Genomic DNA, 11606 nt, shown 5'->3' with positions numbered 1-11606 from the left:
TATCAAATAATGATCAGTGTATATTATATTCATCATTGAATGTGTATATGTGTGTATAATATTCAGATTTTTGTAATTTGAATTGATTATATCTCAAACTTTAAAAAGTAACATTATTTTAATAATATTTATCAATTAAACTTTTTATTTTATCTTTTTTTATTGTAATATATAGAAATATATATAACATAAAAATATTCTAAACAATACTTAACGCATTAATATATTTATAGAAAAATAATGTTTTCAGTTTTATTTAATAATTAAATTATTTTGTATATAAGAGAGATATATATTTTAAATTTAAATTTATAGTCAAAAGACGAAGTTAAATTTTTTTATTTATAGAAAAATAGCATAAAAGTTTTCAGAATATTATATTATACTTTTATTTTATAAAGATCTTTATTTTTAATCTTGTTTAGTATATGTCTCTTATATTTTAATTTTAAATTTTAAAGTTTAAATGCCTATCTGGATGTAGAATCTGTATGCTTGCATTACTACGAAAACAGTGCCTCCGATAATTATGCACACAACAGCACTATTTGCCTGCTTCGTGCCCACACATCGCGTAATCGGACGAATTACATGAACGACTATCTCGCGCAGAACGTCCTCCAATTACGCACGCTGTGGATCGTGACTGCCAAGTGATACAGCTATTTGAGATGCGCCGCGAAACTTTTGAATTACGTGTAAACACATTTGGCGAAGAAGATAAGATAAAATAAGCTAGGAAAATTGCACTGTGAGACGCATCACCCCGTACATGCAAAATACTCCGCTTCAGTCTTGATTCGCGTTCAATTAATTGCCGAATTAATTGTCGGTTACAAAGTTTTCACGATACTCACAAGCACTATCACGCATCAGCGAACAAACGTTTTATCTGACTCTTTAACGATTGCGCTTTTTTCGATGTTCGGTTAATCGACTTGTAAATTAAATTCTAGTGATTGCGAAAATCTCTGTTGACTGCATGTAGATTTTATCGGCATGTGTCTTTCTCATTTAATTGTGTGACCCTAATAAATCAATTTAACAAATTGCTTTGAAGTGATTCAATTAGCTTTATTAACACAATCTCCTATATGTATTTTAATTAATATAATTAATATAAAATAACTTGCTCGATCAATGTTTGGGTTATGCAAAATCAGTGCGCAGAGGATTGTTTCCTTTGGTTTCAAGATAAGCAAATTGATATGGTATAAGCATCAGCATGCATTTTTGCTTGGTAAGTACAGATTCTACTTAATAGCAATAAATATTTGTAATTTTCTATTTCTTTTAAGTCTTATTTTTCTAAATTTTGTGCCAAAAAATGATTGATGTCTCTCAATTTCATTTTGATAAAATGTAACCTAACAATACTTGTTACTGTCATTAATTCAGACTCTGACCGGATACTTTTCGAAGTTTCCGATAATGCGAGAAAGGAGGTATTCGGCGAAGTGAGAACTCGTTTTAAAGATGGGATGCAAGTTTAGCATACTGGAGTGCATTAGAGGCAAAGTCGAGCAAGAGAAGAGCATATCATCGGAAACTAGGAGCTCTTTAGTTGTAAGCGGTAGGTTGCTTTTTTTCTTCCTTCTTTCCTTTTCTAATATATTAAAAAAAAAAGTTTATTATTATTTTCAACGTTTAAGCTTGAAATATCGGAAATCAAAGTCTTGAAAGTCAGAATTTAAAGTCAAAAATATGTAGATAATATAAAATTGTTCATATAAAAATGTTCATATACACCAATATAAAGCTGGTTGAATTTTTACAGATCTTTATACTAAAATGAGAATCAATTAATTCTAATAATTAGTTCTACACTACACTTGTACAATATCATAAACTTAAATTTTCTTTTTTTATCTAAAATATTATAAAAATGGATGAGATTATATTTTTTACCATTTAATAATTTAATACTTTATTTTACCCACTATACTTTATATTAATTTATTAATGATCAAATTCATGCTCAATTAATAAATGACACCATAAAAACTATATCTAAACTACATACACCAATCTCTAGTCACGCAATTTTTATATAAAGCTTAAATGCCTCCTTTTTTTGACTGCATAATATAATCAAGTTTGCATATATTTGACTCCTGGGCACACGTGATACACAACTGGAGAACGTCAAACTTCAAAGCATAGCAATCTTCTCTTGAAGGTCAAATTCTGAGCAGTGACGTTCTTGCTCGCTGATCGCTTTAAAGCTCAATCCGTCAAGAATTTATTTTTTAAATATATTTTTAAAAATCTTTAAAATTTGCCATGCAAGAATACCTTCTCAAACATTATTATACTTAAAATGTATTATATATAATACATGCACGATATAACATAATTGTGTAATATATATAATACTAACAATAAATTTTAAGCAAAATCTCTCAGAATGCACTCTTACATTAAAAAGATTTTTATTATATCGATTAAAACACAATCCTTATTATATTAATAGAATCATCAAGATGTATATAATATGCAGGAAAAGAAAATTTTAATTTATTTTAATATTATATTATTTTCAAATATAGAATATTTATAAACTTGCAACTGCCATGAGAGAATAACTATTAATTACTTATTAATTTAAACATAGAATTTGCAATATAAAAAATATATAATCATCTTCTTTATTAAATATATATCTTTCTTATTTATTAGTATATCTACAATAATTGTTTTAATTTTATTGCAAATTATATAATCAAACATAGACAAAAAAGCCATTTCAATATTTTTTATTCCAAACGAAATTTTGTTGTTCAAATTTGATTTCATCCTTTAATTTTCTAATCATGAAATATCAGAGAAAGAAATGATATTAATAAAGTTAAATGCTCACACAGAGATTAGACCATTACCGCGCGTCCGTGTATCTTTCATGAAGGAGAAGGGAAGGGCGAAGAGGTAGACTTCAGGTAACAGTCATTCTCCTTGACCTAGTCTACAACTGACCACACTATGTATATACTGGTTGAAGTCATCGTTCGAGACATGAATTAATCAAATGTATGAATCCAGATAGCAACGCGACATGTTTCTAATTTTTCGATTTAGGAGTCTGAATGGTGCAACATCGAGCCGGACTCGTGTAATATTTCATTTTCAAGGATCGGCTCTATAGAATAAAATTAATCATAATTAATGCTTACATGACATAATTTTTGTAATCCAATTTCTAATTTTTTTATTTCTAATTCTACCTTTAACATTTGTATCAATAATTTTTAGATCTATGCGAGAGCTACTTATATCATTAAACTGTATCATTAAACTTTTCAATCACTTCTATGATATTTAATAAGTAATATTTATTTCTTATAACAATTATCATCTTATTCAGGATAGTAATTATCGTGCGAAAAAATGAGTTTTATTAGACATTAAGTCTCTATATAACCAATGTCGTGAGCTATTGTGCACATATTGCGAAGATTACGTAAACAGGCGTTCTATATATTTGCTCCTTTTTATGTGACCATCGTTGTGTGACGCAGTTTACAGATAAATATTCTACACGCGCACAAATTCAGATATAGTCAATATTCAATGTTCAATGTTAAATTTTTATCAAAATTATGTAAATGCAGGTTAGGTACTTCATCGATTATCGATTCTTTAGATAGTTTATCAAATGTTTTAAGACATTAGTTGCTCTAGCTTGCTAGATAAGTATTTATATGTAGATATTATTTACAGATACTACAGAGACTGACAGGGACGAAGAAAGTTTCGCGCTCGACAAGCGCTGCTTTGTCGCCGAAGAGGACAAACATAAAGTAGCGAAACGTTAGTTGCAATTAATCATTATGTAAATATTATCCAATATCAAGTATAGTTGAAAACCACGATGCTCTTTCATGACGAGAGTGGCACTTACATTTTACGTAATCAAAATCGTGATCGGTTTATCAACATTTATACGCGCGTCTATTTTCTCTTTCAATTAATTAATTATATTAATATATTCGTTTGATGCATTAAAAATATTGAATGCATTAAAAATATTGAATGATGTAAACTATTTAATTAACAACGTCATTTACGATATTTTTGCATTTTCATATAAGGAAGTGCTACTCGTTTGTATTTTTATCTTATCAAATTTGAGATTATTGAAATATTTAAATCAAATGTTTGGGGAGGGGCAATATATAATATTAATATACTCATTCTAACTAAATTAATTATTATATAATTAATATTCTAAATATTTAATATTATATAACTATTTAATATCTTTTCCTCTTCCGTATTTAATAATCTACGGTCGCATTAATATTCCGTATACATTTTATCAATCATTATATACACACACAGATATTTCATCTTTATCATTATATACACACTACATATATAGTAGATGTTAATATTTATTTTTTTTAAATAGCATTTTTCTACCCATCTTTTGTAAAATACAATTCTATTCTTTTAATTAAATTACTTAATATTCGACGCAATATACATTAATTTTATGCCCGTATATCGTATTAAATGCATCTACAGTATCTCTGGTCTCCCCGACGACGCTATCGCGTCGCTCCGGGGCCAGTCACTCTCGAATAGAATTTTAACTTAGCCGATTCGGTACTCTCGGTCAGTCGCTGTCTTTGGGCCGCAAATGACACATCGTTCGACATTGACGCATATATATGCCGATCTCGCGATTTCGGCCGCAAACAGTGTCCGAACAAATCATATTCCAGTGCTATTGACTGTGAAATCCCATGAAATTAACTTTTTAGAGTGCGCCTGTTGTGAGCGAACATTCAAATATATTATTTTTAATACTAAAAGAAAAATCCAATATTGGAAGACTAAAGACTACATATTTTAATGTGAAGTAAATGCATGACATAATTGAAAATAATGTAAATGTGAGAAATTTTTCTTATTTTAAAATTCTTTGTTCGAGAATAAAAAAAATTGTGCTTAATTAAAAGTAATTCTGAAAAAATTGTGCTATACAAATAATTTGATTTGATCTTTATTACATACTTCATTACAAAAATAATTATGTTTAATGGAATTTCGTATCATTTCTTAAAAAATGTTTCCGGAATAATCCTGAATTAAAAGATTGTATGATTATATATATTTTCGGAATTGATCTTTGGAACAAAGATAATCTTTCGATCGATTTAGTTAAATCTAAGCAATTGATTCAGCATTTCTAAAATCAAAATCCGATAATATTTTAATGATTATTAATTAAAATTATATTGTTATTTGGCACACTTGATTTATAATAATTTCCAAATATTTTATTATAAAATAAATATTTTCATAATAATCCTATCAACACAAAGTATGCATTTACATTTTAATTCTAGAGAATTTAATAATTTTTATTTAATTATTTATAAATTACAGAAAAACAAATTCAATCTTTGTATGGTTTTAAAAAGTTTATAACTTTTTTTTAATACTATCGAAGTTTAACAATCCAAGTTTATATTCAATGAATTATCACAAATTTATAATTCCAATTTCTTTATTATATATATTCTATTATATTCTTACAAATTAAATAATTTTAAATTTTTATTAATAAAAGGGAATGTCATTAAATTGATAAGTAGAATTGCAAAATATTTAGAAATACGATATTAATTTGCAGGAAGTTATTCGCAATAATATTAATAGTATATTTTTGATTTATATTATTAAAAAAAATTAATATTTGTGTGTTTGTGTAATTAATAATATAAAATCTACGATAAAAATATTTAGTAATACATCTATCGAGATTTAAAATAATTGAAGTTTATTATGGACATAAAATGAAATAAAACTTATTTGATTATTATAGGGATTTTAATGATTTATTAGAAGATAAATTTTACATAGTAAAAATTTAATGACGTGATAAATAATAACATAAAGCAAGTGATGAGAACAAATACGAAAAAATTCAATTTCATGCAGTATGAAGTCACGTAACTCTGTGTAACTCAATGATTGAAAGGCCGAAAACATAATTCATATGGCATCGCCGCCGAATAAATATTTTTTTCCAAGCGAGAACGAAGACAGCTTGGAGGATGAATTATTCCCAATTCATTTCTTCGGTGCGTCAACAAACATATTTAATTTTGAGCTCGACTTTGATCGTATTAAATACACGTACGCTCATTATATAATTATTTTTTTTATAATATATACGTATATATTATATTTTTTATAATATATACGTTATTCTATTAATAGAATGTATTTTTCTTTAAAATAATTAAAGCAACAATTAATCCATTTTGCCAATTAGAATCAATTGACTTTTAATTGCAATTAACGATACTGTGACCCATAAACCCCATAAGATATGCGTATTGAATAGGCGACTGCATCCCTAACGAGCCTCATCACGATAATTACTAATGCATTGACAACTGAATCAAGTTAATTGATAGATTGAGAGCGCAATTAAGAAAAAAAAGTTCGATACACTGAAATAGAATATCGCTTCCAGAGTTATGCGAAACTAAGCGTGGCTCTAGAGTCGATAGCTACAAAGCTATGGTCACGTTTAGCGTCTACCTGTTGCTGAGAATTTTTGATTATTCGAAAAAACATCCCTCCGAGCATTGGATTATAATTGAATTTATAAATATTCAATGGGGTTGTTTCAGGTAAGACGGATGTGCTTGACATTGTGGATAATAAATATGAAAAAACATTTTTCGAGGACATCACACACGATGAAAATGGCGAGTACTTGACTCTTGTAAGTTACAACATTATCATTTATTGTAATATATGAATATAAATTGTTTTATTTTATGTAATCAATTTCTGCATTATATATATTATCCTTTTGTTTAATTCAAAGAAACTAATAGCAAACTAATAAGCAGCTTATTTTTAACGTTTTCAATTTATTTTTCTGCCAATTATTTATAAATGTAACAATATGCAAAACTTTTAAATTTTCTCTGTAAAATAAATCTTCAAATTATAATATTAATAATTACAGTATTAGTTAAAGATATAAGTTTTGCGAATATTTTCTATTTTTTTTCTATAATTGTTTTCTTGATAAAACAAAAGATAAGATAATATTAATATTTTGTTGAATTGTTCGCAAAAGCAAACTTTTATTTTATCTATTAGCAAGCACGCGATGAAAAGTGATTCAAGAAAATGTATATTAACGATACGTGACGCGACATGTGACGTAGACGTGCGTTATCACGTTTCTATTAATCAAGCCTGCTATCTAGACTCCTTCACATTTATAATCAAAGATAAGAATCGCATAGGCATTGTTATTTTGCATGCTTTTGAATGCGAATAAAAAACAGATTGATTTTTATAGTATTGTATCGATAGATCATTGCCTGTTTTTTTCCTTTTGAATTTTTGAAGTAATATCGTTCATATTTAAAAATATAATTATGTTAAATAAATGTGAGAGAGAGAGGCGCGCAGTTACTTAATAAATAAATTTTCTAAATATTATATATTTTTCTTTGTTTTATAGCGCGTTGTTTAATATTTTAAAAATTAGGTATATATGCAATAAATATTTATAGTGTAAAATCGCTATATCAAAATTGTTATAAAATACTCAGGAAAAAAGTGTATATATAATTATATATAATTATGTATAATAAGATTTGTTTATTTATCCGAGTATTATACTTGAAAAAGAAAATCTAATATAATTTTGATATTTTTGCGTAATTTGATATGGAGTTAAAAATATTTTGATATAATTATGTATGTAATAATAGTAAATAGATCTTATTATACATAATTATATAATTAAATATAATTATATCTACACAATTATATATAATTAGATATAAACTTTTTCTCCCGAGTATTAAGTTTTACAACTAAATATTTGGTAAATATTTGTTGTGTAATTATTGTTTAAAAATTTATGTATAAATATAAACAATTCAGAATTTACAATTAAATCGATTAAAAATAATAAAGTTATTAAAATTAATAAGTATAAAGTATCGTTATATAATAATTTCTCTATTATAAACATTCATCTAAATATTCTTTTTAAATGTCAGTTTAAACTTGCTATTTTTAATTTGCAAATAAATATATCTCTTGTAACTCTGAATTATTTTTAAATTTTTTGTTTTACTTTAATTTTATATTGTTTATTCGTAAAGTTAATCAACAATTATCATCATGAATTGTAATTATTAAATTTCTATAAAGTATTATTAAAATTTGTAAAAAAAGTCGAAAAAAATTACATGAAACATTGTAGCGAAAAGGAAAAAAAAGCTATACGGAAGTGCGCGCATAAATAGATCGAAAAGGGAAGCGAATTTCCTTTACAGAGAATATTGGATTAAGGGTACGTAACAAAAAAAGAAAAGACAAGAAAAAAAAGCGAGGAATAATGTAACAAAGGGTGGCCCTCGCCGTCAGCCCTCTCCGTTCTCATAGGACTTCGTTGTAAAACCTGCAATCAAGTCCCTCCTTCCCCCGCGAGTTTATACGACAAAAACTACGCGAGCATCGATTCTAAATATACATTGCATTTTCTGCGTATCGCTGACGCGGCCTTTCATCGAGAGACCCAGCCCTTTCAATAATTCGCGCGGCGTTTACCGCAAAGTTTCTCACGGGGATGAAAGAGGTGATGTTAGATCGACTCGATAGTTCTCTGTCTCACGGTCGGATTAAATATGAAAATCGCTGAGTGCGCTTCTCAAAGTCGCGAGCATAAGCGCCGGTTAAATAATTGATTCGCGACGCGCAATCGCGGTAAGCGATTCCTCTCATTCGGTTGCTTCTCCTCGACAAGTCAAGATCTAGCCGTTGGCTATAGACAGGTGTCTATAGACTGTCTATAGACATTTGTATCTCTAGACAGTCCGAGTCGAAACGGCAGTCAAAACCATCGAGATTCTTGCGATTCTTGAGATATGCGGATGTATCGCACGCGATTGTCCTTATTTCGGGCTGTCCGAAAAGTGCTAGGTAAGAGAAGGTGCTAACCGGTTTCGTGTCACACGTGTCAGCAAAAATGGCAAAGCAAAAAGATCAATGGCAAACGGCGTGACTTGCAGGTTGCGTGTCTTCAAAGTGTAAAGCCGCTTTGCAATAAATTTTCTGTTATTTTCAATGAGAGCAATAACGGCTTCTGATTTCTTGTGTTGGATGAACACGGGCTATAGTTTCTTTGAATCCGAAAAAGAAGTGATTAGTTAAGCAAAAGTTTCAAACGCTCGATGATGTTGATCTCTTATTTTCTTCACTTTACTGTCGCTCCCCTTCGTGTTAATCGTTATTTTCCAAGTGTGTTCAGGGCTTATGTACTCTCTATAGTCGAGCAATCGAGTTCAGGTAAAGTGAAACGCAATCAGAGTTGACGGCACGGCAATTATTCTGATTGAATTGTGGGAGCGATAGATTTGATGTTTCGGAAAAGTTGAAAGAAGTTTGATGCTATAGGTTCAAAAGCGAACACGTTTTGCTAAGTTAAATGCTAAACGAGTAATTTGTAAAACAATCTGTTGACAGGGCACTTTGCGAATTTTTTTGCATTACTTCTAGGTGGTATAAATTCTTTATTTATTACTTTCTCAGATCAATATCTCTATTGCTTTTTTCCTGGTTTCTTACATATATTTATTTTATAAGATAATATAACTGTCATTCATTTACTACTCATTTATGTGGTCACTTATTTACTGTTACATTTCCACAGAAAACAGATCTGATTAATACCTTGAAGTGACTTGCGACGAATCGATAATATAACCACGACTAACAGTTTTATCACAAGACATTTTCTTCGGTTACAGAACTTTTTTCTACCTAAACACAAATCAACTTTTCTACCCTTAGTTCGCCTTCGTCCAGCAATTAAAAAAACGGATACATGAGCCTCATACTCTTCGTCCTAGCATCTACTTTTTTTGTAATTAGCAATAGTCTACACGAAGCACGAAAAAGAGTTTAATAGAACTTGATGCTTTAAACTGTCTAGAATAAACACGCAGTTTATATAGGCAGACTGTAAAATTCTTCTACCTAATTTTTTGCGCTACGTAGTGTAAATCACGATAATATTCAGAAGCAATCAATTGTAATGACGTCTATGTTCACAAATCGTCGATGATTATTTCTAAACATGATAAAATTTATTAAATTGAAAAATTATGATATTCATGTATATGTTGTACATGTAAAATGCAATATAAATTCATAAAAAAATCAATGAACAATATTAAATATTTTTTGTATTTGAAAATAAATTTAACTTTTTCTTTATGTTAGAAAAATGCAGAGAAAAATGCATCTAAAAATTTAAAAAAAATAATTGATAAATTTTTGTTTCAGAATAGATAAGACGCGTGCCACATTATGTATATGTATATAATGTTCAAAACGTAGAATAAAAATTATGATATTGCTTATAAACGCTTTTTCCGTAAGAAGCAGTCTTATTTGACACTTTTCTTATCATTATAGAAATTTAGTACGTCAGTACACAGACGCCTTATCGCAGATAGACTTCTGCTACTGATATATCGAGCGAATAATCTCTTTATCGATCGATGATCAGTATCACAATGATTGTCCCTTCAAACGTAATACGATTGTCGCAGTAGTTTGATAAAGTTAAGAATTAGTGTTAAAATGTGAGATAATGCATGCTCAAAATAAAACATTAATTAATTTATTTATTTATTATACTGGATCATAAATGCTTTATGAAGTAATTAATAAATCAGCTGCCAATGTGCGGCATGATGTAGCTATGTAATTGCTCTATTGCACTCGCTAATAAGGCACTAAAAAATGAACAAACAATCGACTTTACCGGTGCTCTACATCTGCAGTGAGACCGACGTAATAACGTTAAGAAAAAGGAGAAGCGAACACGGTGTGTGTGTAGTGTGTGTGTGTGTGTGTGTGTGTGTGTGTGTGTGTGTGTGTGTGGTGTGTGTGTGGTGGGTGGTATAGCGGAATTTTTTTTATATCATGTGCGATTATATGCGAAAGAAATAGTGAGCCAAAAATAGAATGTAAGTGGCTGAATTAACTTCCCAACTAATAATATATAATAGGGTACGAATTTAACACTATCGGTTTTTAATTTTTACAATATTCATAATTCTTTTGAAATATAATAGATTAAAGAAATTATGATAGAGTAAATTAATTTTTTTCCCATATATTGTACGAAATATTTTAAATATGTTTAACGTGCAACAAAAATATATATATTTTCGATAAAGACAGTTAAAACTATAGTAATCTAAACCACTGATTGAACAATTCAAAATCGATCTTTATCAATTTGAAGTGTGTAATCATGTGTGTGTGTGATATTATCACATCAATCTTGTTGTTTGATTATCGTCACATGTTTTTAATTTATGTAGGTTATAATAAAATACGATTTTATCAATCTATTAATTTACTACAAATGAAAGATCAAGTTAAAATCCGATTTCATGAAAATGCTAGAAATGTCGAGAAATGTCCACGCGCGCGTCATCGAGCGAAAATTTACAAACAACTTGAATCTACATATCTGGATAAAGAGAAACCAGTATGTATCTGGTACACTGACATTAATGCATTAATATTAAATCTAATTAGAT

At 28.5% G+C, this 11606-nt stretch overlaps 1 protein-coding gene across 5 annotated transcripts in view; it reads left to right on the top strand.

Annotated features, from left to right (window-relative positions):
* Positions 1-540: 540 nt before the first annotated feature.
* The window catches only part of Pde8 (phosphodiesterase 8), a 21218-nt gene continuing 10152 nt past the window's right edge, over positions 541-11606 (top strand). The window contains exons 1-4 of one of the 5 annotated variants that reach the window (XM_083083507.1): positions 541-1240; positions 1399-1573; positions 3718-3807; positions 6648-6742. In XM_083083507.1, coding sequence (XP_082939633.1) covers positions 1477-1573; positions 3718-3807; positions 6648-6742 — 282 coding nt within the window. In that variant the 5' untranslated portion in view covers positions 541-1240; positions 1399-1476. Of the gene's footprint in view, positions 1241-1398; positions 1574-3717; positions 3808-5887; positions 6090-6647; positions 6743-11364; positions 11555-11606 lie in introns of those variants that run through there. The other 4 variants (XM_083083533.1, XM_083083520.1, XM_083083526.1 and 1 more) reach the window with 4 other exon arrangements.

This window comes from Camponotus vicinus, unplaced genomic scaffold (genome assembly GCF_025532165.1).
Source record: "Camponotus vicinus isolate PSW18456_S1 unplaced genomic scaffold, iyCamVici1.0 SCAF_1, whole genome shotgun sequence".
NCBI classification, from domain to species: Eukaryota; Metazoa; Arthropoda; class Insecta; order Hymenoptera; family Formicidae; genus Camponotus; species Camponotus vicinus.
The sequence above is the reverse complement of the archived record's forward strand: the minus strand, read 5'-3'. Positions and strand labels throughout refer to the sequence as shown.